The sequence below is a fragment of the Tripterygium wilfordii genome, chromosome 4 (assembly GCF_013401445.1).
Source record: "Tripterygium wilfordii isolate XIE 37 chromosome 4, ASM1340144v1, whole genome shotgun sequence".
NCBI classification, from domain to species: domain Eukaryota; kingdom Viridiplantae; phylum Streptophyta; class Magnoliopsida; order Celastrales; family Celastraceae; genus Tripterygium; species Tripterygium wilfordii.
In genome coordinates, this window is record NC_052235.1 from 14,129,565 (window position 1) to 14,157,163 (window position 27,599).

The following is a 27,599-nucleotide window of genomic DNA, read 5'->3' on the forward strand; positions in this document are numbered from 1 at the left end:
AAATACCACATAGAATTACTCTTATGGTAGAAATCGAACATTAGACACACATATGTATAACCCAGTCGATTGCCAACCAAGCCAACTCTTGTTGGTCGTAATTTATAATTCTAAGTTTGAACTTAATAATAAAGATAAACTAAATTATGAATAAAATTAAAAATACCATAAAATATCAAACTACAATCATTTATATATTTGTCATGTTTTATAGTTTTTACATTGTCTTTTAGATTCTAGAATGGGCCATTTTGTGAGGGAGGCAAAATCGTTAATGGCCTATCTGGGTGTTCATCTTTGTCATCATGTCCCACGCTCTGATAATTCTCTAGCTCATTCTCTAGCTCGTATGGTTAAGTCTGGTAGTAGAAGGATCATTTGGGGGGTTGGATATTTGTTGGGACTTCACTCTCTTATTGGGAGGGATTACCAATAAACTTTGTAATTCTCGTTTTCTTTAATGAATTTTTCTTCTAAAATTTTTTTTTCCACGACTCAAACAATTTCACAGCTTATAAACTAATCTCAAACACTTTCATAGCTTATAAACTATCTTAGATCCCGTTCGGAAGAGTTTTTTTACTAGCATTTATACTAACTTTTCACAACTAATAACCTAGTGTTGAAATTGCAAAAATAAACTCTACCAAACCGGCCCAATGATCTTGTAGCTCTAATTTTATTACATTTGTTACAAAATGTACTCCATTAAAAATGAGTAAATGCAATCATAATTATGAACTGAATACAATCAAAGTGTTTTTAATTACCAGAGGAAAGTCTCAGGCACAAAGAATTTTTCTTAGCTGACACTCTGATAGGACTATAGGAGGTTGTCTTGTCTTTCATATATACAAACCAAATCATTATCAGCAAACTTAAACCTTGAAATCCAACCACTTGAATTTCCAAAGTTTTCAGCACCCACCACTTGTAGTTACATACTGATTCAGTAGAGAGAACCATGATCTTCTGCCTTCACCGTGAGAAACGGAACGTCTGAAGCTTGATCTGGAACACCTATTAGCGAGGTGGCTAATGAGGTTCCGGTCAACGTCGCAAGGAACTAAAGACGGGCTAGTATTGGGAGGCCCCATGCAGAGGCTACCGTTCATTTTCATGGTTGGGAATTTCTGGCAACTCAGTGAACGGAAAGAGGACCCGAATGGAGAAATTCGGGTGCAATGAGGGTCGGGCATGCATAATGGTGTCGTTAGTGAAATCGGCTCTGATACTTCACCTGCGCATGAGCAAAATGAGAGGGACAACGTTGTTCTTGTGATCTCCTTAACTAATGGTCTAGTTCCTTTGAGCTTAACAAATGAAATTATCCCATGCCGGCAGAGAGGACATGCAATGGTGCCGGGAGGACCTTGAGCAGCACTTGAGGTTCTGTTCGTGGAACAGAGATACAATGCACACTGTGTGCAGAACTCGTGTTCGCAACCTGCATGAGGAGAAATCTTGTATGATCATGGCTATGCCAACATGTTCCAAGTACAAGGACTATAGAATCAAAATGGTAAGAACAGAGAGTTTGGTGCCCCTGTTTCATGCACATATTCCAGTTACTATTTTGATCCAGGAACATGAATATGTGTGAAGCCATGAAGGTGTGTATTTTTTTTATAAAGAACACTTGGTGTAATAAGCATAAAATCTATTGACAGATAGAATTATAAGAACAAGAGGCCACTAGTTCAAATCTCGGAAATAAAAGCTTCAAATAAGGGGGAAGTGTTGTATACATCATTCCATTCCCCAAGCATCCGTATGCAAGTCACTCGCGCATAATTCATGCAAGCTACTGTACAACACAAAAGCACTACATTTTTTTGTCACTGGAAACCTCCATTCCATTCGCAATCTATATCTAGAATGGGGATTGTTCCATTGTTGCATAATGGAGATCCAACAATCATGCGCATCAAACCTTCCCTTTCTCATATTTTTAGGTGAATTTTTTTCCTCATAGAGAAATCCAACCGTAACTCAATAGATCCATCAAGACAAGTATTAGTTGTTCGATCAACCAGAGCCACCACAACATGTTACATGTCAACACTACTTCTTTCATTTGACACTACCAACAACGGGCGGGTACTACTAATATTCTAATCCTCTACTGAAACGCACCTAGATGCATGCAAAGCCTATGACTGCTCTTACTAATGCAGAAACTTACCTCCATCTGCCTCCAAAAGAAAAGCCGGTCAGCTCATGGTTACCTCTATGTGTCTGTGCATGTATGTGTCTCACTTAAGATTCAGATGGAAACAGCATGGATCGTCTATGGCAAAGCTTCGGACAAAATGCATATAAACCAACTTCTAAAATTTGAAAGTTCACAATTACGTACTTATATTTGTTTAGAGATGTCTATGGTATGCTCACATCCATGCACAGAATCGTAACTTTCGTATTTTTGTTAGCAACATACCTTCTGCAGCTACCGTGCACTTTCTTTCCAAACAAACGACACATGGATCCTGGCATGTGGGTAAGGTATCACTGTTCCTCCATCCACATTCTCTGCAAAACAAGAAGAAAAATGTTCAAATAATTTGACAAATAAATATCCTTTTCATATCCCCAATTTGTTGAGTAAACCTTGACCATTGAATGAAAGCAGACAGGCTTGCTAGGAGCTAACCGCAGAATTAACCACTTATTTAATTTTCACAGCAGGTGGCTGTCGGCTGAAGATCATTGCTCACATTTGGTCTATTCAAACTATGAAATCATATGACTACCACTTCCTAACAAATATAGGCGTAATTTTTAGGATATTCATACCAATATCTCACATAAAACATGATATACGTGCTTGCATCGCATCCATTAAGCCAATTTAACTCAAGAATGAGGAAATAATTCCTGGGCTATTATGGGGGCCCTCAATTATTTCCCAGCACATCCCACCGGTGCAAGGTTATCTATAAATGGATGGATAATAGGGTAGTCAAGGTACACCCGCTATGTACCATCCAACATCAAACCATCCTAGTTGAGGTTTCATGAGATTGAGCAGTTTTTTTAAATCCCAATTCGTGAGATTTGCACTTGACACATACAACATACTTGCAGTTGCAAATAACATTTGTCCAAGGATCCATTTACCAACCTATCAGAAAATCATTATTAAAACAACCATAAAAAAAAAGTCCAAACTTTACTCACCTGGCAATTTTGACAATACTCATGAGGGGAAGACATATATAAGGCGAGGGAAGGACATGAAACTGCTGTTCCGAATGGGTACTAAAAATTTCCTCAAGGTTTCTATTCCATGAGCGAGCTACCATCAATGGAGTCCATCTTCAGCCGATAAAAACATGACAGGGACAAGAAAACATCTCTTTTATTGAGCTAGAAAAAAAGAAAAAGAAAAAAGTGTAGATGCTGAATTCAAAAATGATATGTACATATTTCAACAGTCCATGTGGTGCACTCAATGATATCAAGAATACGTGAAATTAATTTTATAATGTCCCATCCAACATCTTGTTTGTCTCTACTTCAGTCAATTTGATCAGCAGTTAACTGATCCAAGCAAAGAAGTATACGCATCCCCATGTAAAAAGAAAAAATAAATGGGAAGGTAAACACACACTCAACCCTAGCAATCCCCAAAAAATTATGGAGGTTCGAAGGGAGAAATGGACCCGCTAAAGATAAGGGCACATCTAAACATGGCTCCAGCTGACCTGGGAAAACACAGAAGCTTAGGACTCTAAAGGGTATCTTTCGTAGCAGAGCATCGAGGAAATTCGGGGAGCTACAAAAGCCTATAGATAGAATAATTGTGCAAACTAGGAAGAATCTCAGGATGATAATGCATACTTCTCAAGCAATCAATGATTAAATCTATATAAATATAATTGGAGAAAGGACAAAAGGTATAAAGGAACTAAGATTACAAAGAGGGTATCATTTTGAAATGAACATATGCATTACACCATTCTTTCATGACAATTAGTATATCATTTGTATTTCAAGGAATTTTTTTTATTTTTGAAAACAAACGATGAATTTTATTCCAGGGGAAAATTGCACCCAATGAAACACAGTACAAGAGGCACTTGAAGAAAAAAGATTAGTGAAGTGGGATTCTTTTAAATGGGGGTAACTTGTTGAACTTCATTTAACTTCAGACCCCTTTTCCATCAAAGCTGTTACGACTCATGCACAGAACCATTGCAGATCTTTTCTACAATGGTACCTCATAACAAAACACCACCCAAGAGGAAAACTAAGAAGTAATTAGACATGACCCCATTCTATACCAATCACTTTATATAGAAATGCTGCCAGTTGAAAAGGAAGTTTTTTATTTCAACCAAAGGAAGCATATCTGACTTATCAAACTTAAACGCTTATTATAAGAGGAGATAGCTTCATTTGTATAAATTTGATTTCCATTAGAGAAAAGAAACTGGAAATGCTTGATAATCAAAATACTAAAGCATAGTCTGATTTGACACAAAAGTAACATTTTACTTGTTAGAACATCACATAATGATATCTCAATCATTGTAAAAAGTTTAATATATCTTCAAAGGTTATGGGACAAGCAAGATGTACACAAGACCTTATTCCCACATAATATGTGGATAGACTATTTTCAGGAATTGAACCCGTGACCTCTATCTAGGTTGCACCCCTGCAACTCTACCACTGGGTCACATGTTCGCTTGTACACTAAAAACAACAATAGATAGAAAATGACGCAAAGCAAGAGGGGATAGGCAGGGGGAGGGTTGGCCTGCAATAGAAGACCTTGTTTTCAAATGGTGAAATCGAAGTATTGTGTCATGATAAGGGAGTCTTATGATACGTTTGGAATTTCTTATGAGAATTATCTGCATGGACAACGGATTATCAATCTGACGCTTTAGTCCCTTATACCTTGAACCCAAGTCTCAGACTGCCACTGTTACCATTTATCCAAAGTAATTTTTAACATTCTAAAGAAATTACAGTCTGATCCTTTTAGTCTAGAGAAGAGACTACAAGCATGGGGAGTGACAAATTATCTTGTCTAATACCATTGCTATGCCATGATAAAGTTCTTTGCTTAAGAGGAGCGGTAGAGGTACATAGATAAACTACTTTCCATTGCTGGTTTGGGTAATTTCAAAATTGCTTCTACGTAAACACCGCAAACCTCCCAACAATTTTATGCAACTGCACATTACAAAAGCATTATGAAAAATCAAGCAAAAGAATCATTTGGAGAATTTTATACGAGAACATACCTAAAATCCTAAGAAAAATAAAATTCACTGGAAAGAAGAAAAAAAATCCACAGGAACTGCAATTGCATCGAAAATGACAAAACAGCATTGATACAAGAAAAAAGGGGTACCCATTTGCATTTTCAGCAGTCAGACTCGCTCCCCTGGCAATCAAAATCTGAACAACACAAGATAGAACAAGTCTAGCAAGAATAAAACACCACCATTAAAAACATAGTGTATTATGAATTAAGAACATACCTGACAGCATTGTGCATTCCCACCACATGCAGCATAGTGCAGGGGTGTACTTCCAGCACCTACAAATTAACAGCATATCAGGAATATAATGTTGCAAAGTGTATAAATAAACAGCAACAGCTGTGCAGTTGCTTCTTCGTGGAAGCACATATATCCAAAATTCCAAATAAACATTCCTAGAACCAAGAACAAAATTTAAAATGCAACTGATCAATCTCAAATTTTTTTGTAAAACTTATGCAGCTGGCTGCAACCACTGATAGAGGCAGGTTGAACTGACTAGTGACTACACAGATAGGCTATGTGATGCAGTGAATAGGGCAATGAACAAGAATTAAAAATACTTTCTCTTTAACAACTAGTATCCAGCATAAAAATGAAGAAATCCTCTAAAGAGAAAAAGCTGAAAGTTCTATTGAATAAAAGAATTGTGTCTTACAAGTTTCGTGCCTTTATATAGGCACACAAAACTAATCATACCAGAAAGAAAAACTTGCAAAAAGATACTCCTGATAAGAAAATGAAACACTTCAAACTCTCCTAATAATTCAAAGAACCAAAACTAATATTTCTTGCATGTCTATGGTAAAACACTTGAGTTATCAAGCTTGTGAAATATATAAAACGACGGAAATAAAATTGCTTGGAAAAACATAGAGGTTTAGATTGACGAGAATCTTGTTTGGATCAAAACTTCAAACCCAGATACCAAATTCGACATATTTAAACATGCTCTATATATCAAACTACACCACCTATAGCTGTCAATGAACCTAAAAAGTCTAAGCTTTAAGTATCTCTTTTCCATTTCAACATTTTTTTAGCACCTCTTTTTTTACACATTGATTCGGAGGAGCCCCATGAATGAGATGTGAAAGATACGTAACTCAATGTTTAACAAGCCCAGAAAGCTGACATACCATAATAAATAACCATTTATTCCATTTCTTCTCTATGTAATATATTCCCAACAACAAAAACCAATAATTCAAAGAAATCACTATTTCAGATCATAGGCCTGTCAGTCTGTCACCATTTGAGAAGCACAACAGCAAGGACATAATCAAATAGATTTCAGGCATCAAATGTGATAGAAGATTTTGAACAAAAATACAGATGCAACTAAGCATAGAAACTAATATATATATATATATATATGGAGAGAGAGATGGGGAAAATTAAGAAGTAAATTGGTTAGCTAGTGAACAGGGGAGGAAAATGCAAAACAGAACCTGAGTAAGTCTCAAAGCCACACTATAAGGAAAAAAGTTTGCACGGTAAAGACAATTTTCCTCTATTTTGTTCAATGGAATAAAATAAATATTTTCCGAACAAAATTTTTGTACAAGGCATCAATCAAACACTGTTGAAGATGAAGGGGATTACCAATTAGATCTATTGTAGTCCCATCTTCCGCAGTGGTTTCAGTAACAGAAGCTCCCAAGTCAAGAAGCAACTGCATAGTTTCGACATGGCCATTCAAAGCTGCCATATGTAGAGCGGTGATGCCCCCATCAGCAGGCTTATTAATCACCTCATAGAGAGCACTAGGGCAAGATAAATGACACAGAAAAACAAATTAAAGTCTTACAACTGGAACAAGCAATCAGGAAAGGAAAAGGCAAGAGGGCTATTGAAGATACTCTTTGTCAAATTCTGAAATTGATTCATTGCTATCAGGTCCTTCTCCCAATAAATTCCAACAATCAGTGATGCTGGGTATGAAATCTGCAAGGAGTAGGCGTATGCATCGCGAATGCCCATTCAAAGCAGCCAAATGCAATGCAGTGCCCCCATTAAGATAATCCACTCTGTAAATCTAGAAACATCAACCCCAGAGACGTGTCAAAACAATATCCCCATAAATCATCTAAAGCATTCTATAAAAAAGCTAGAGTTGATATTAGTAGTCTTACATTGGCTTTGAAAAGAATCAGAGTCTGAACAACCTCCCAATGACCATATTGACAAGCTTGCATGAGAGCAGTCTGTTCAGTAAATGGAAAAAAGCAAATGCCTTAATAAGCAATTGCTTCTAAAATAAAATCACCACTATATCTATGTTCATCAACTGGAGAATCCCCTAGTAATATAGGACAAACCATGATTTAGAACTTACAGAAGAGGGGAAAAAAAAAAAAAACACAAATTTCAGGTGAGGCAACAACATGGAAATTACCTGACCCCGATAATTCCTGAGATTGATATCAACTCCAGACTCAAGTAAGAGAGAAACTATCTAAACAGATGAAAGAGAAGATCATCATTACAAGATTTATAAATATATAAATTAATACAATTCAAGATTCATTTTTAAGGAAAATGTTTCTGCAATACCTCATGGTGGCCTTGAGCAGAAGAGTAATGGAGAGGCGAATTGCGGACACCAAAAGTCGAATATCTTGCAAGACGTGGATTGTATTCCAATAAAGCCTTGGCTTCTTGGAGATCCCCATCTCTGGCAGCAGAAACTAAACGCTCCCCAGATGCAGAACATCCAAAAGAATTGCCCATAATGCTTAGAAATCTCATGATTGTCTAAAGAAACGCCTGCTCCTACCTTCCAAGTAAAGATTACTTGGAATTCCCAATAACATTCCAAGAATTCTTTTCAAAAGGCTGATGGAGAAAGAGAAAAGAAGCCATATCCGTCCTCTTCATATGTACCAAAAAGACAACCAACCAGAGGTCATATACATCCCAAAAGAGAAAAATTGGTTGAAACTGACATGACTCCTATGATCAATTCAGTGAGAGAGAATTTATTCTTGGCTACGTGAGGAGGATTGCCTCACAAACGTCATTAAGAAAAAGGTAAACTAGATGTGAATGTTCAAATGTTAGTTGAAGATCTCGTGAACATCGATAAACCGAACGAAAAATATTACAAAAGGGTACGACAAAATTTATATCCAACGAAAGCTAATTCAAAATGGCCGAACACAACTGTTTCCAATTTTCCCAAAGAAACAATCAGAATCTCCAATACCCACTTTCAAACATCCTTCATAGGATCAAAATCTTCCAGATGCCCATCGAAAACAAAAGGAAAAATCTCAAATATCCAGTTCTTTTAATGAATCAGAATCTCTAATACCCCTTCCAAATTTTCCCTCAAATATACAATCTTGCCCGTTTTCCTTCAACGTTTGCTTCAGAATAAAAAATCTCCAATACCCAGTGACAGATATTCTTCAAATAGTAAGAATATCTGCCAAACCCAGATCAAAGTATCTCTTTTTCGATGAGTTCGGTCAATTTTGGAAGATATAACAAGCAAAAAAAAATAGAGGCGTATCTTTGATGAAGATGATTAGGATGGAATGGCTTGATAAGAAAGGAAGAAAAATTCCACCATCTAAAAATGTCATGCACTGTGAAGATGATATCCACAGCTCGAATAGAAATTCGACAAAATTGAGATGAAAAAGAAGAACAGAAAAATTAGAAAAACATAACTGAAACAGGGAACGGATAATAATTTTTTTATTGGAGATAGCGACCCTTTACTGTAACCTTAATTCCTTAAACCTAAACCAACGATACAAAATTACAAATATACAACACAAAATACAGCCTGCAAGCAGAGCACCATTGGATGTCATTCATTGTCCAGTCAACTCAATTGTTGGGTTGACTCTTTCTCTCCTTTTGCGTGTTAATACTTAATATATTTAATTATTTATTATCTGAGAAAACGATGTAGCGTGCAGTTAATACATCAACTTCTGTCTTTCTTTTTTTTTTAGAAGGTTAATACATCAATTTCAAAGAACGTCATTTTTGGTTTTGAATAACTACTTATTATTATTTTTTATTTATGACCTACAATAATAAATTATTAAATTTTAAAAACTATGAGGAGAGAATGAGAGTGAGACATGCTTTGCTGGTTATGTATATGATTGTTGACCGTGAGTTGTTTAAATAAAGAATCTAAATTCATGAGAGATCATTTTAGAATCAATTTTCTGTTTAGTTGAAGGAGAAGAGTATGTAATAACCACTTGGATGACAATTTAATTGAGATTTTTTTTGGGGTCAAATTGTATGAACTCGAAAGATCATGAGTTCGATTCTCATTATTAACAATACTTTTACGGGGCATTTGGTTGTTAATTCAATGAGTGTGAATGTGAGGCGAGCTTGAGGTGAGTGTGAGATGAACATTACCATGTTTGGTATGAAATGAAGAGTGAGCGTGAGACGTGAGTGTTAGAATTTTAATTGTACAATTTCTATACTACCCAATTTTTTATACATAAAAATAAGAATAGATTAATTTAATGGTTGTGATTACTTCTTAATAAGAGATATAATAGTCTTTTGATTATCAAACTCATTATCCTTTGCGGAGATTAACAAATCGCACCATTTTAGTGAGCTTGGTTAATCTCCATAATGAGGGAATAAGGGTGGGATGAGTTTGGGATTCCACCCTCCCAAATCCAACCAAATGAGGGAATGAGTGATTCAATTCTCACCCTCGGCTCGCCTCGCCTCATTTCCCCTCAAAATGCCAACAAATGCCCCGTTATGGGCACACGTTATGCTTTGACTCAACTTATCATATCACTAGATGAGAAAATTGTTTTGTGTGTGGGTCTAACCGAGTTTAGGGTCATATCAAATATACAAAGGACAAACTTGTACAATGTAATTCTCGATAGAAAAAAAAGAAAAGAGTATGTAAAAAAATATGGAGGGAGATAGCGGATCATCATAGTGCAGTGCATGATTTAACAAAATCATTTGAAACAGATTATCTTTATACAAGTAACCAGTCTCATGTTAAACTATTATTACGGCCACAACACAAATGAACAAGAGATTTGCCAAGTAGCTGTGACGTAGAACGGTCCACAGAAGAGTTCCTTGAGAAGTTGGAACATGTTCGAAGGAATCCAAATCGAAATCGGAATTGAAGTTGCTGTTTTTTGGAAATTAAAGTTTCAGTTTTCAACTTTGACCGTCCGTAACTTTTGATTCCCTTGTGTGTTTCCTTATTATAATATGTTTCCGAGGACTGATTTTGAAGACCTAAAGTTTAGAATTGGAAGGAGATCGAAAATGCATCGTTTTAGAGTTCAACAGAGTTAATTAAGTTTCCTATACGTTTTATGTTTCCAATTTTCCAATTCTAGTTTAATGAGGAGTCCAATTAGAGTTTGATTGTTTTGTCAATCTATAAATAGTCTCATAAACGTTTGTAATTGATATAATTCAATATAATTCAGTTTTATTAATAAAATTCCTTGAGGTTTTCTCAATTGTTCTTGGTGGATTCCAAGTTTCTTGATTTCGTCGTGAACGAATTCAAGTGTTCTAGCTTTCGCACTGCGTCAGGTGGTATCGGAGCAGGTTATTTTCCTGTCAGATATGTCTAACACAGAACGGAATCGAAATCCCAACGACGTTGGTCGAGGGATATATGATCTATGTACTGCGTTTGAGGAGCATAGGCAACAGATGGCCGAAGTTCTGCATATGCTTGGCGAATTGCGAGTCAACGCTGGCCAGAATCAACAGGCAACAAGGGCAGATGCTCGTGATATGGCACAAGATCTCCCTGTTGGCCGAGCAGCTGTCAATCGACGGAATCCACATGCTAACCGTGGTAGACAGGTGCCGCAACCAGCACATCACGACCTCATGGAGGAATCCGTGGATGATGTGTATGGTGATGATGATTTGAAGTTTGATAAAGGTGGGATATTGTATGAAGAAAATTCAGAAAATTCTCAATTAGCCGAAGGAATTGAAACTAATCAAATCTCACAAGAGCCCGAGGAGCATACATGTTCTAGTGATTTTATAGAAGTTTTGATAGAAGAAGAAGTTAGACAAGAACTTATGCACCATAATGACAAAATTGTTGTGATTGAAGATCCAGATTCAATTGAAGACGTAGATTCAATTGAAGACCATATTATTCACCAGTCTCAAAATTCTATAAATTTGGCAACAAAGTGTGAGATGCAACATGTTGATTTTATTGGGATTGAGGATTCTAATTTCATTATTAGCTCCTCAATATTAGAGATTGTCAAGGAGTTGATGTTAAGAACTACGAATTTGGGTCGTCCAAATTTTATGGAATTTGTTGAGCTCATGAGTATATTGAACAAACTGTATTATTCGAAATACTTGTTTCTTTGGGATGGAAGAATACAAATTCAACCAATGGACACGAAGACTTCAAAGGATCAACTCTCTTTGAGTGTCATGGTGAAGACAACTCTTTTTAGTCAAATTATAACTCGGGGTCGAGTTCTTTCCAAGTGGAGGGGAATGACGTAGAACGGTCCACGGAAGAGTTCCTTGAGAAGTTGGAACATGTTCGAAGGAATCCAAATCGAAATCGGAATTGAAGTTGCTGTTTTTTGGAAATTAAAGTTTCAGTTTTCAACTTTGACCGTCCGTAACTTTTGATTCCCTTGTCTGTTTCCTTATTATAATATGTTTCCGAGGACTGATTTTGAAGACCTAAAGTTTAGAATTGGAAGGAGATCGAAAAGGCATCGTTTTAGAGTCCAACAGAGTTAATTAAGTTTCCTGTACGTTTTATGTTTCCAATTTTCCAATTCTAGTTTAATTAGGAGTCCAATTAGAGTTTGATTGTTTTGTCAATCTATAAATAGTCTCATAAACGTTTGTAATTGATACAATTCAATACAATTCAGTTTTATTAATAAAATTCCTTGAGGTTTTCTCAATTGTTCTTGGTGGATTCCAAGTTTCTTGATTTCGTCGTGAACGAATTCAAGTGTTCTAACTTCCGCACTGCGTCAAGCTGAGCTTGTTTATATCACTCACCAAAAGGTCAATAAAGAGCGTGAATAACAAGATTTTCAAACTCATTTAATAAACAAGTCAAGTTTGTTTTGGGAACAATAATCTTTGTCTCTACGCAATAGATTTTGACCCAATTTATTTTATCATCATGTGAAAATTTTTTGTACTATAGGTTTGACAACCCGAGTTTAGACTCATATCGAATGTTCAAAAGATAAGATCTCATGGTGTCGTTCGTCGTTCTGGGTAAGATAAGAAGAAAAGAGAGTCGGGTTTTTTTTTTTTATATACAAATATGGTAACCATGTGTTCATAATGGGTCTAATTATATGTTGCAAATTTTGTTGTCAAGTTGAGTAGCTCACATCTAGGATGAGTTGTTTATAATCATATATTAATATCAGTGACTAATTCAACTCTCTCAATCCACCAACCGATGAATACTCATCACTAATCTTAATTAATTAGTATCTAATTTGTTCATAAAAATAAAGTTAAGAAGATATTCCAGTATATCAACATGTCCAATGCAAGATATAGTGCCTCACTAACACATGTTTTCTGCAAGTCATGTTCCCCATAATCAAGTCACAATGACAAATTACTAAAATCTTATTCAACTAATTAAAAAAAAAGTAATTAAAAGTTTGGTCATCCACTTAAAATAAGATTTTAACTTAATAATATAATCAACATACTATACAAGAGATACAATTAAGGGTTGTGTTTGCTTGCTTTGGAATCTTGATAATAATTAATAATGTGTGGTGTGCTTTATATTTTGTGAAAGCAATAACGTGTTGGGCATACGAATATACAATATATCTTACTCAAAATGGGACTTTTAAGAATATTTACAAAAAAAAAAAGATAGTGAAAATAGAGACATTATGAAGGTCAAATTCTTCCACAAAAGGTTAATCATCTATATTAGACTTTATTAATTAGAGAAAAATATAAATAATGATAGATATATATATATATATATAAAACCGAAAAAAGCTAGTAACAAAATAAGAAACAACAAAACATCTCAAAGATGTAAATGGATAACAAAATGTCCTAATTATTATTTTGCTCTCTCAACTCACAAAATCAAGGCTCCAACGCAGTAATATACAATGTAACAGAAAATGATGAACTCATTTCTTAGATGTAGAATATGATCCCTGAGGAGAGAAAGTGGAGATACAAAATCACAAAATCAAGTCTCAAAATTTGCACATCGGACTGTGAATCGTATGTACACAAATTTATCGACATTAAATTTATCTTCATTATCTATTGTGATTTTGTTATGTTTAATATATATTGAAATTTATGTACATTATCTGATGTGGTTTTATTATGGATAGTATATATTGAAATTTATCTGCGTTAAATTTACAAACATATAAATTACATACACTGAAAATACATTATTTATTTTAATAGTTCCATCCTAATTTGTTTTAACCCATAAGTTTATAAGATATATTCCATTAAGGATAAATAATTTAAAATACATTTTTGATTGACCAAAGTACCCTCAAAATGGCCAAAACCAATAAAATTTGTTTAATGTGTCTTTTGAACTATAGCCAAAAAATACTTCGAACGCGCAGAAGAATATAAACTATGATACCCAATATGTGATTTAATTGTTTGTAATTTTTCCAATCGAAAAAAAATGTGATTAGCTGCTTGTAATTTTTCAAATAAAAAAATGTTTAGTTGTTTATTTAAGTGTTCTATCGTAACTTTCATCTTTATACAATTTCTTTATCTATAATTTATTGGAAGGCAAATGATAAAGAATGAAGGACAAATATTTTGCTTTATTTTTTCAAAAACTCTTTCTCGAGACTCATAACACTATCAAAACATATCACCAACTCGAAAGCCTTATAGACCTAACCATAACCTCGTGGGCTCAAAACCACACAATCAACTAATATCTTAATTGAAAGCATTAATAACTTGTCAATTTTTGAAGCATGGTGGCTCTCCATGGCAGCGGTGGAGGAAAAAACTTAACATGTAGCTGCTCAAAACCACGCAAAACTTGTCGATTTTTGATGCATTGTGGCTCTCCATGACAGCGTTGGAGGAAAAAACTCAACATGTAGCACTATTGTAAATATAAAATAACAAATATATATTTTGTGCTATAAGATTTGTATAAAATAAATCTTAATCATATGATAGCCTTCAATTTCCTTAACCTAGAAATGGCAGCAAAAGAAAGAAATAGAAGACGAAAGAAACAGGAAAGAAAGACTGTGATTTATATTCATTCATTAACTATGTAAAACAAGGTAATCCCGCCTATTTATAACAGAATAAACCGACTTAATCAGTTAGTTAGTCAGTTAACACAAGCACGTCATCTTAACCAAACTCTTAACAAACTCATACACGTATCACAAGATGATTGGAAGTTCATATCATCATACAAACACTTCTTTGACTTCTTGCTAGATTAATCACTCCTCTCTCCCTCCAATCCAATTTTGGAGAAATCTAATCTTGGTTATTGAAAACATAAAAACAAGAGTTATTGTGCACTGTCATATTAAAATTAATTTATTTTAAAATTTTCATATATATATAAAATACAATAGTAATTAAATATAAATCCAAAACCCGCTCCAACCTAATGAGAAATATAATTTCAAAATGTAATGTTATCAAAATTATAACAAAATCTTGTTACGTTTTGAATATATAAAAGTATTTTATTGTTTTTAATATAGAAAAATAGAGGGAAATCAAAAGAGATGGTTGGTGTAACATCTTTGGTGACTTGATGGTGATATACACTTTATTAGGATGGAGCGGGTTTTGGGTTTTCTTTCAATATTAATTTCTTCTTTTTAGATAGTTCAAATAAATTCAAAAGGTTATACATGTGTCTAGGTGATTTATTAAAATAAAAAATATTAATATGAAGGAAACAAGTATATTATTTACCCTATGGAAACCTTTAAACCAATGTATGGATAATCTTCTTCTATACTCATAACATTGCTAGAGGAGATCAGCCACTCGAAGGCCTTATAGACATAACCATAATCGCATGGGCTCGAGACCACGAAATCAACTAAAATCTTAGTTTTTTTTCGAACTACAACCTAAGCAGATGCAAGAACAACTACACACACACTACCCGTGAGTATTACATCACAGGCACAGGCACAGGCACTAGTAATTTGTCAATTTTTAAAGTATGAAGGCTCTCCACGATAGTTGTATAAGGACTATTATAAGTACAAAATGACAAATATATTTTGTACTATAAGATTTTATGTAAGGATTATTGTAGCTGTATAAGAACTATTGTAAGTATAAAATGACAAATATATCGTTTTGATTGTATGATTTACTTTCTCATTATTTTCGGACACCTAATCCGAGGTAATTTTCACAATATTTTAAATCATTTTTTAAAGTGCTCTCATTTTGAACAATTTTAGTAGTATTTCATTTTCATTCCTAATCACCATATCTAATACTGTCAATATGCTTTACCAAACTGGACCACTATATAATAAATTATTATAATGTTGAAGTTAAGTATTATTATTTATTATAATGTTGAAATTAAGTATTCTTTACAAAGATATTAAAAATATGAACATTCTAAATAATATTAAATTCAAATACAATTTATTTATTTGGCGCTGAAACTGCTTTTTCTCAAAAATAAAAATTACCACAACCTTTTTCAATGTTTGGAGAGGAGGAGATGGTGATGACAACCTCCTCTCCCCTGGTTATTATTCTTAATACATTTTTTAGTTTTTTTTTTTTCAATAATATGGGCATATGGCGGATTTCTCCCTAGATCTTAGTTGGGAAATAGCTTGATTTCAAGAGCGGTGTATAATCGACTATCCATTAACACGTTCTACACTCCAAGCAACAATATGAAGCACAGATGGGCATGATTTTCAGTGGATCTAGGTTTAGATCTACTTTAAGATAAGTTTAGATGATTACTCAAATTTCCAAATCTGCCTTGTTCAAGTTGTTTAGTCTACTCGGTTATATTTCGGTGTAGTTTGTAGTCCGATATATTTCAATGTAGTACATTATAATTTGTTGTTGTTCGATGTTTGTAATTTCATAGTGTAATCCGGCGTTGTTCGACGTTTATAAATTCCTAAACCACTTTCATGGCGGTAGATTTAACTATCGTCGTTATGATAGAATTAAATTTTAGGTTTCCACCATTTTCAAAAAAAAAATTTATTTAATGTTACAGTATTAAAATAAACTTGATATTTGAAACTAGGACTTGAAGGTGCTGGGTTCTAATCCAATCGGAGGTTGGGGTCAATGGTTGTAATTGTTTCTTGTAAGTCTTATATAAAAAAAATATAGCTCCTTGTAAGTCTTTATTAAAAAAATATAAAATATGGAGTAATATTATTACGAAAGAATTTCTGGTTGCTCATTTTCTTTCTTTCTTCTTTCCCTTTTTTTTTTTTCAGGGCGATAAAATCTTGTTTGTTTTTAATTATCCTCTTTCTTGTTTTTCTACAATATCTGGATCATTTTTTTTTTCAGATAAGTCATTTTAATGGGCTCACATATACCTAAGATAAAGATAGCAACAAGATTACAGATTGGACGATTGGGCCATGCAAGCAGATTTTGGTGTAAAGCCCAAAATCAACTTTGGGGCCTTCAAAAGTAAGCCCAAATCCGTCCAATGAACTTCATGTCTTGAGGTAAGTCCATGTATAGTACGGCCCCTGTCGGTAACCATTGTTGAAACAAATAGATAAACAGAAAGGGACATTGGAGATCACTAATGTTAATTGTTAACATATAATCTTCTGCCATTGTTCATACTTTTATTTATGGAACACACTATTAGTTTTACGCCATATTCGACTCGCGACATTGTCACCGTGCTTAATCTGGATTTGGGGCTCGATAATTAGTTAAAATCTACAATTCAAATTTAATAGTCTCCTATTCAAAATGAATTGTGGAGCTCCAGATTCAAAAAACACTAAATGTTACAAAGACATTTTTTCGTATAACCTTTCTTGACTCTTTCTAAGGCATCAAAAGCCAAAACGTTGGTGCATCACAATTCACGAATGGGGCTAAGGAGAGCTCCAATTTTTTGTTACAAGTGTCCCAAAACTATTTTAAATCATAAACTAAAATATGTTTTTGAATATTTTAGTGTTTATAATATTGTAATATAATAAATTTTGAATTTTTTTTTTAAAATCTTAAATTCTAAACCCTGAAAACTAAAAACAAAATCTTAAAAATAAATAAAATCATGATTTAACATGATATTGGAAGAAAATTGTAAAAAAAAAATAAAAAATTACAGCCCCTCCCAGCTCATCAAACAGGGGTCATAAACGTGAAGAAACTTCTTTTGGGTAGATATTTGGTTCCACTTTCCGACCTGTCTTCTGCGAGCACAAAAGACACAGCTACCAAAATCCAAATGGAAAGGTTGAAAGAAGAGTGACATTTCCAAAGCTATGGGGGTCCAGAACCAAACACTCCTTAGCTGCATCTTTTTTTAATCCCACAAAAGCCCGTATCCTATGCTTCCATAGATTCTCTTATCAGAAACTAGGAGACTTTCACTTCTCTTGTCTTAACCTTAAAGATTTTGTCAACAATAGACCCTGAAAATCAGATCAGAAGTAGAAGTGGAATAGAAGATCTGAACAGAATGTGATTTGAATAAAAAAAAAAACCAAGTAAAAGAAATAAAATAAGTGAGAAAATCCAACACACCCAGATGGGGTTCACAGTTGTTAATCAGATTAAAAACTTTTTTTCTAGTATTGGGGAATTAAATGGTCATTGGGGTTGATGCAGAGGCCAGACTGGTAACTTTGAAAGTCAACCCAAAACCAAAAGGGATCATTGTATTTAGTGAAACAGTAACAAAAGTCATCTTCTCTACTCTTTTTTACCAATTGAAAATTGTTAGAGCATCCACAGTAGTATAATATAATACAGCACTTCAAAATTATTCTCTCTCTTCTCCTCTTTCCTATGTGGCACAATTTAATTGGATGAGTGGGTCCCATAATAATACTATTCATCAACACTCCATAAATTCCAACACTCTATATTCATTTTCTCTATTTTCTCTCTCTTCCTTTTCATCATCTCTCTCTTCCTTTTCATCTTCTCTCTCTTTCTTTTCATCTTCTCTCTCTTTCTTTTCATCACCTCTCTCTTCTTTTTATCACATTTCTCCTCATTTTCATCATCTCTCTCTTCACTATTCATCAACTATATATATACTCCAACTCTCAAGTATCATTTTTCCACAACTAAATTTTCAAGTGTCATTTTTCACCCATTGTGTGCATGTAGCGCTATATTTATCAAAAAAGTAACATTTCAAGTACTTGAAATACACTCCATTATATCCATTGTGAGAGTATAGCACTATATTTATCCAAAAAGTATTGCTAACAATGTTAAATATAACACCATTGTGGATGCTCTAAATAGAGCTTGTCCAAGTCCAGATTTTAGCCTAATAAGATCCAATCTCTCTCATTTATTTTAGCACTGGTGGTAGCTTTATTGCTTGTTACTCTGTTTCAAATCTCACCCTCTGTTTTGTTGTTGTGTCATTAATGTCTGCCCTTTAATCTCCACATTCATGATTCATACACACTCTCTCTCTGCTCTCAATAATTTTGACTTGCAGGTTTTTGGTGCAGTCAAAAGATGTTGAGGTGAACCAGTAGGGAGACTCTATCACACAATGATACTACTAAACCTAGCTTTTATGCTGTTTGTGGTTCTCTATTTGGATTCAGCAAATCTAAAGCTTCAATCTTGGTGATTTGGGTCACTTTTTTTCTTTGCAAAACATGGGTTGGGTTCATCTACCAGTTAAGGTTAGTCCACCATTCTTTCTGCCACTGACACTACCACCACCACCTCCACAGCAGAATTTTGATTTCAATTTAGACACTAAGGTTAGGCCTAGTATTTTGCTTATCATTGTAGTTCTTGCTATAATCTTCTTTGTTTCTGGGTTGCTTCACCTCCTAGTGCGGTTGCTATTAAGCCCACCTAATAGAGACCCAGAAGAAATGGACAATGTGACTGCCCTTCAAGGGCAATTGCAGCAACTCTTCCATCTTCATGATGCTGGTGTTGATCAGTCATTCATAGACACCCTCCCTGTTTTTAACTACAAAGCCATTATTGGATTAAGAGACCCATTTGACTGTGCTGTTTGTTTGTGCGAATTTGAGCCTGAAGACAAGCTCAGATTGCTACCAAAATGTAGTCATGCCTTTCACATGGCGTGTATAGACACATGGCTCTTGTCACACTCCACTTGCCCTCTATGCAGAGCTAGCTTGCTCCATGATTCTTCTCCAAACAATTCTTGCTCACCACCCATTGTTCTGGTTCTTGAATCTGGAAGTGAAAGCTCAAGAGAGCTGGAAGGTCCAATAGGGAGAACCAGTTCTGTTATGAGAACAAATTCCTTTCTGGGTTTTCATAGAGACATTGATTTGGGATCAACCCATCTCGATTTTTCTCATAAATCTTGTGAAATTGTAACAAAGGAAGAATCTTGCCCAACAATAGTCCTAGATTCAGGAGACAAAGTTGTGCCTGTTAAATTAGGGAAGTTTAGGAATGTTGATGGTGGTGAAGGCAGCAGCAGCAGCAGCAACTGCAACAATGACACTGATGTAAGGAGATGCTTCTCTATGGGTTCTTTTGAGTATGTAATGGATGAGAACACTTTACTTCAAGTACCAATTAGGACACCCATGAAGAAACAATCAAGCAAGAAACCATCTTTGCCACTCACACCAGGTCACAGACTCGCAATGTCCGAATGCGGTTTTGATTCAAGAAGAGAATTCAATGGATTTGATGCAATTGGTAGTTGTAGAACTAATGGAAGTTCTAGCATTTGTGCTAACAATGGCAGTGCAATTAGTAGTGCCAAAAAAGATAGCCTTTCAGTATCAAAGATTTGGCTTCAGGACAAGCAGAGTGAAACAGAGGATTCATCAAGAAGGGCTTTTTCTTTCCGATTTCCGTGGCGCAAAAGTGTCGATGGTGTTGCTGATGAGAAGGGAAAGAATGTGAATTGTGGTGGAAGTGCATTTTCAGAGATTGATAGTGAATTGGGTTGTTGTGATGAAGAAAATCAGAGCTGTAACAGTTTGGATTCTCAAGCGAAAACTCCATCTTTTGCAAGGAGGACTCTGCTTTGGCTTGTTGGGAGACAAAACAAGGTTGTTCATTCCTCCTATAGTTCCAACATCTAGTTCACTATTTTTGTTTTCTCTTAGGATTATTTTCTAGGAAAATTGTACCTTTGGTTCCTTTATTTTAGAATGCAAACCTGGAATATCTGTAGTGATTTAGGGACAAAAAACAAATGGAGGAAAAGAATGATGTTTCATAGAGATTTGAATACACAACTGCTTGGTTATGAATGCTTGTAATTGTGATCTATGGTTGAAGTAGTGGCTGTTCAAAAAGGCAAAATTTTGGTTTGGTTGACAAAGTAGCTATGAAGAATCTCTGGATTATAGATTTTATGGTGAGATAATATTGTAGTTAATCTGTCTACTCTACTTTCTTTTACTAAACACCCGAGCCACTAGTTGGACTGGTAAGGATGGTATGCGTCACCCTGATGATCAGGGTTTGAATCCCCTCCCCGTTTAAAAAAATGTTATATTTTGCTAAATTAATTATGACCAGAAAAAATAGTTTGTAAAATTCAAAATCATTGAGACCTGAAGTGGCTATAAAAGCCATTTGTGCAGCATTAAAGATGGCATATAATGCAGAAATATTGGGCTCCATTTGATTTAATGGCTTATCTAGCTCAATAAATGTATAGTGACATATATGGGTAATTCAAATTCAAATTCAAATTGATATCAGATGCATCTTTAGATTAATCTTCTGGAGTGACTACACCAGACTACAGGCTGTTTCAATCAATGAAGGCAATATTGTGATGATATTGTATTAATAAGGGTCTCACAGGGAAGTTGGGTGGTGGTTGTCTCTTAATTAACTCCATCTATGCATATGTTAAGCCTACTGACACAAGACAACAACCCAACTTTACATTTATTATTAATTACTAGTATTATGTATTATTATAAGTGATGAGGACATTTTTCAACACAAAATGATAAACATCCTAGCAGCAACGGTTGTCGATATCATTGTTATCCCAGCTGTTGAGTTGGTCGCGCAGAATTTAAGTGAATTCATGGGTTCCACATATCCCACATGATATACAGGTAATCATGTGCATACAATTCAACAATTGAAATAAATGAGATATCAGTTACTGGAATCTCTATCATTACTGTTATTAAACACATAATAGTGGCTTATAGTTTACATTTTGCAAATGTTAAAAGAAACCCATATATTGGCCCGTCTACTTGATCCAAAAGACAATCTTAGTGGCCCCGTTTAAACCATTTTCAATGCTAGCTTATAAATTTTGTAAATAAACTGTCGGTGTTTGCCGGACAAATATGATTTTCAGCCCACAATAAAAGATCATGACGAAAATCATGCAGCCTAATCAAGCCGGCCTTCAACGTTAAGCCCAAAAAATACCACCTACCTGAACTTGAGCCCATCTTCCAGGCCCCATTTAACATTTGGTCATCCCCATGCAGTTCAGAAGCCCATGCATAAAATCCACTTAAATGACCACAAACAGGCCCAAATGTGAGTACAAGTTGGGATAGGTGGACTCACACTAGCTAGCTAGTAGCTAAATACTTTGAACCAACACCATCCCTTTCGACATGATCCATTTCAGCTTTACTTTGCCCATAATGAAGTTGCAACTCAACTTATCCACAACTGAAGTTGCCAGATGTTGGAAAACTTTTGTCTGCTGATAGCCTGATACATAATGGAATTTGAAAATCCAGTGTGAACTCTTGCTGGTGGAAGAGATAATAGAAACCCCACTTGCCACTACATAAAGCTGCATGTCAGGACCACATCTTGGAATAGAAGTGCTTTCACAATCCACTAAATTCAAACTTGGGTCGGGTTAGACACGCACAAACTCATACGACAGGTTAATTGGATCGAGACTCATTGCAAATCACTTGGAAATAGTTGCTCCAGCTTATAATCGAACTACTCACTTTGGGCGAGATTCTTTACGTGCCAAGTCCAGAGAAATGTGTAGTCAACCTAGATGATAAGATGTATACTCACTCTCCATAACTAAAGATGTTATGGATTCTAGCAAAGGGGGATCGAGGCGGGAAAATAAGAATATTTTTCAAGATAAAATCGTGAGGAGAGGGTAAGAAAACCCGCACCGTATCCCAGAACGGACAATACCTGAGTGCTAAAATACGCATCCACATGCATAGAATGATGGTACTAATTAACATTGCATAGTGATTAATTAATTACCTTTTAATTAGTTGTATAGATGATTAATCACAAACAGACAACTGAAAAGGACCTCAACAAACTTTACTCCATATCGAACCCATCTTGAGCTTCAAAAGTTTCACGTAATTTTGTCCTAGAGCGATTAATACTCCTCTATATATACAACGTATCCTTCCTCACTAATCCCAATACCTAAAAATTTCTCAACCCTACAAGGCCAGACGTTCTAATATTTATTTATTTGTCTCAAATCATGAGAATTATGAGATCAAGAGCTTGCTTTGCATCTGCCAATTATAAACGAAAATGGAGGCAAATGGGTGGTGGTTTGATTATGAAGAAGAAGGTAAGGTTTGCCAAGATTTCCATGGAAAATAAAGATGTTCATATTTTGAGGAAGATTATTCCACAGTGTGAAGAGGTTGAGGATGTTGAAACCTTGCTCCTAAAGTCCATTGAATATGTTATCAAGCTAAAATTGCAAGTTAGTTATCTTAGAGGCCTCTATCAGTTCTATGGTGTCCTTTAATGTTACAAGAATATATATATATATATATATGCTGTTTATATTTTTTGTTTTTGTTTTTTGTATTTCAATTCTAAGAAATCATCTATATGTTGTACAATATTTACTAATGTGTTTTGAGGACTTTAATTATGCCTATTTCAGCTCATTAAATAATTATTATTATCCAATATCGGATTGACATAACTCAAGGTATAACTATTATTTTGAGCACTTTAATTATTATCCCACTTCATAGTAACCCATTTCTTTCTGCCACTGTAGTTCAATTCTGGATCCATTGCTATTGTGTCCATAGCCATGACTGATAAAGTGAAACAACAATTTAATTAGTCCCATTCTTTTGGTTTAATATACAATATACAACTAATGAGAGGTGGCTCGGTTGACAATTGACTGAGTTAGACATATGCATACTTAATATTCGATTCCAATGTGAAGCACATTTCTCAGCGGTATTTAAAAAAAAATAGAATAAAAAACATGTTACATAATTGAATTGCATTTGTACCTTAACATCATTGGATTTCAATGGAGGTATAGACCCTAACTCTGCATCATCCAACTTTACATTCTTTTCCATCTTCTGCACATCACAATGTTCAATTTAATTTCACCCTTCTTCTTGTCAATTGTAATCACATTGCAATGATTATATGATTGTAGAATTTGAACTGACCATGAATGGGGCTTCATTGCCCTTAATTGGGTTGCCTAGGAGAGCAATTGATTGATCTTGTAACTCTGGCTGGAGAGCTTGAACTGCAAAATTGCACCAAGTAATATAAAGGAAATCCATTGTCTCTGGATGAGCCTCAGAAGGAGTACTAGTTGGATTGAAAGTTGAAGAACCCATGAAAATTGGAGCAAAATGATTGTCCTATTGTGAGAGAATGACCTTAACAAAGTGATCTAAGAGCCTAAACTGAGCTCTCACATATAAATATATACTAATATGCTTAACACAGACATGCTAAATAACCATAATAATGCATGGTGTGCCCCTAATGTGGCCAACAATGGGGCTAATTATGGAGGTAATCCCTGTATTAGTAGCATGATTACCATCCATGGGGTTGACCCATTTGATGAAACCCTATTTTTTTTTTTTCCAAAAAGAGTACATCAGTGGTGTGTAGATAAAATTTCCTAATTGTGAGTTTATCATATATGGAGTGGCGACTCAACTGATCCAATTTTGGGAGCCCATTTCCATTTGGACTCCTTGTTCATGACTTCATGAACAATTGATCATACACACATAGCAATTCTCAGTTTCTCACATATATAGGCCTCAAGAGGTCAAAGAGCTTTTGTGTTTTTTAGCCCAATACTTTGCTATTGTGGACTTTTGGATTTGATGTTTGGGCTTAGAATATTATGCGGCCCAATAACAAATACCAAGCCCAATGAAGTAGCGTGCTGGTCAAAAGTTCAGAGTTCTGCCTTTATCTCAAATGTTGAGATAGACGCATGTACACGATTTCACACGGATCATGTGCATCCATCTCAATATTTGAGATAGTTAGGATAAAAATCAATGAGATTCTTAACATTTTTGTTGACCGAAAATAAAACTAATTTAAGGTTTTTTTTTTGGACTCTTTGTTGTTGTCTTTTAGTTCATGGATGAAACTTGTATATATTTTCCTCCTTGAATAACATGGTTCCGAGCTCAAAGTACTCCATAAATTTGTTCATAGCTAGCCTCTCAAGGAAAACCCACAAACAAAAGAACTTCCGGTCTAGGCTACAATTTCAAAGGAAGGTTTCACTTTTTCAGTATTGTTAAATCAAATCATAAATATATTTAAAGAAACCAATTTCACATTCACTATCACGTGTGGGATTCATTAATGTTGAAAATTCTATTCTAACCTTGTCCTTTAGCTTTTTTAGCTAGTTGTGAAGCTCATCATACCATAAAGTCACACTCACCCCTCCTAAGAAGTTATACATATGTTGCATTATACATATATTGATATGTGGAATATGTATAAATTTATTCGGTCATTCTCATGAAGGTGTCGGGAGGTTCGCCGTTCCATCATAATATTTCTCTGTTACTGACGCATAGATCGTCCAGAAAATTATATCCACAATACATATATATTGATTTGTGGAATATATATATATTTATTCCTTCATTCTCATGAAGGAGTGAGAAGGATGGGAGATACAAGAGATTGTTGATGTGTACGAGGGAGAATCTCAATATATCTTTGAAACTTAACAATTCAAACTTTTAAGTTTTTGGTGATAACTTATTGGTAAATCTCTCTTGGCCAAATCATACAAATTCGAAAAATTTTGAATTTGATTTCCGCTGAAAGCAATATGTTTGTGGCAATGAGTTGAGTTTTGACTCAATTTATATTGGGTCTGTTTGGGCGTGTGTTGGGTTTTCAACTGCTGTGGTGATGTGCTGTGAGTTCTAAAACTGTGGTGTTGTGCTGTGAGTTCTGATGAAAAAAAGTGTTTGGCGCGTCAATTAAAAAACTGTGTTGAGGTGAGGTAATTATGTAGTTTTGCGTTTGGCAATTACAAATTACGTTGAGGTGTGATAAGAGATAATTTGTTGTTTAAATTATACATTGGAATAAATATATTGTTACATAAATTAAACATTATTGTATTTTAATATGTCTAATATTCTATATATTGAAGAAAATATCGTCTTTAATTACATATATATATATAATATTAATATATATTTCTAAAATTACATTAAACTTATATTTCAAATAATTCTGTTGCAATCATATCTCGTAAAGTCGTCATTTCAATATCTTCTAATACCCCGACGTCGACCTCATTTGCATAGCCATAAGTAGCATTGACGTTGACCGATTCGTCATTGTACGTAGTAAAATCTTCATCCTCAAGTTTGTGCAAGCGGATCAAACATGGCAAATGTATCTGAAACAACTAATCAAACTCGGTGAAGTAAATAGTAGCATATAATCACTAGCATTGCAGCCAAAATGGTGTATGGTATATATATGTATATATATATATATATATGTACATGTATATACACATGGGTTTGGGTCTTTTGAAAAAACTAGAGATAGAGAGATGAGTCTTTTAATCAAAACAGTATCTCACAAAACAGTATCATATACAAAACAGTATCACATACAAAACAGTATCTCACAAAACAGTATCACATACAAAACAGTATCTCACAAAACAGTATCACATACAAAACAGTATCTCACAAAACAGTATCATATACAAAACAATATCACATACAAAACAGTATCTCACAAAACAGTATCATATACAAAACAATATCACATACAAAATAGTATCTCATACAAAACAGTATCACATTTGCATTTACAAACTGGGTTGGAGATGGTCTAATGGATTAACCCATACTTAGACCTACAGAACAAAGTGCAAGACCATAATAGGCAAAGCTCTTTCCTGGCAGGGTAAGTATAAGGACACAGGTTCCTTGTATACCGCATTTAATTTATGCAATATAGATAATGCAAAGTATATATGTTTCCTGCATGTATGATGCTCGTTAAAGCAGATTGAATAGAGCAAGATTCATGGGCAAAGCTCGGTTGTATAAGTAAGGGAGAGCATGGTTTTATGGGCCGAATCCCCACTTTTCTATGCATCAATTCACTAGCCATTCAATCGATTGTCAATAAACAAGAAAAAGCTCTTTGGAAACTACCTCAATCATGCCATTTGACAGGAGGATGTCGTGCTTCAGGGAGAGAACAGTGGAGGAGCGGCTGGACTTGTTGTAACTGGTAAAAGAGAAGATGATAGGGTTGAGGGTAGAGTTGTAATAATAAAAAAATTAGGAGGACTTTTCTGACATTTCATTAACGTATCTGACGGAAGGTTTAGCGTCCCGCGTGCGTTTAACTTCTACTTTTTTGCTGGCCACAGCTGTGATCTGCTTTAGTAAAAAACTCAACTCAGGTGTGGTGAGGTTGCTGCTACCACATGCCCAAACACAAACAACCCAGACGCATCCATATAAAACACAATGAGGTGCGTTTTGCAGTGTTTGAACTCACTGCCAAACACACATATTATTGTTAGGTGGAAAACTTCTTCTTGTGGCTAGTACTTTGTGGGAAGATCAATACTAGGGAGAAGCTCTTTCGGCTTGGGATTGTGGAAGTCAATCAGTGTCCTTTCTGCCAACTTGTTCTAGAGACCCTCGATCACTTGCTTTTACACTGCCATGGTCCCTCCTCTTTATGGTATCATGTTACAAGTTGGTGGCGTTTCAGCTAGTGCCCTCCAAGTTCAATCTCAAATCTCTTCCAAGAGTGGCCTTCTTTTGCTCATGGTCATCATCAGAAAAGGGTTTGGTATATGATATTTGCTGCTGT

General features: G+C 34.9%; 3 protein-coding genes across 3 annotated transcripts; 2 read left to right on the forward strand and 1 right to left on the reverse strand.

The window, feature by feature from the left end:
• Positions 1-660: 660 nt before the first annotated feature.
• LOC119997766 (probable E3 ubiquitin-protein ligase XBOS32) lies at positions 661-9,020 on the reverse strand. The gene is made up of 10 exons (XM_038844955.1): positions 7,836-9,020; positions 7,678-7,737; positions 7,415-7,486; positions 7,142-7,317; positions 6,885-7,045; positions 5,499-5,557; positions 5,369-5,415; positions 3,181-3,318; positions 2,441-2,532; positions 661-1,447 (listed from the first exon to the last, which is right to left on the reverse strand). Exons 1-10 carry the CDS (start codon positions 8,028-8,030, stop codon positions 918-920), a joined length of 1,530 nt encoding a protein of 509 aa, XP_038700883.1. The 5' UTR covers positions 8,031-9,020; the 3' UTR covers positions 661-917.
• Positions 9,021-18,835: 9,815 nt separating this feature from the next.
• Positions 18,836-20,849, forward strand: LOC119997795 (RING-H2 finger protein ATL13-like). The gene has a single exon (XM_038844987.1). It carries the CDS (start codon positions 19,151-19,153, stop codon positions 20,576-20,578), a length of 1,428 nt encoding a protein of 475 aa, XP_038700915.1. The 5' UTR covers positions 18,836-19,150; the 3' UTR covers positions 20,579-20,849.
• Positions 20,850-22,968: 2,119 nt separating this feature from the next.
• On the forward strand, positions 22,969-23,235 carry LOC119997003. Its single transcript, XM_038843776.1, has one exon. It carries the CDS (start codon positions 22,969-22,971, stop codon positions 23,233-23,235), a length of 267 nt encoding a protein of 88 aa, XP_038699704.1.
• The last annotated feature ends 4,364 nt before the right edge of the window (positions 23,236-27,599 follow it).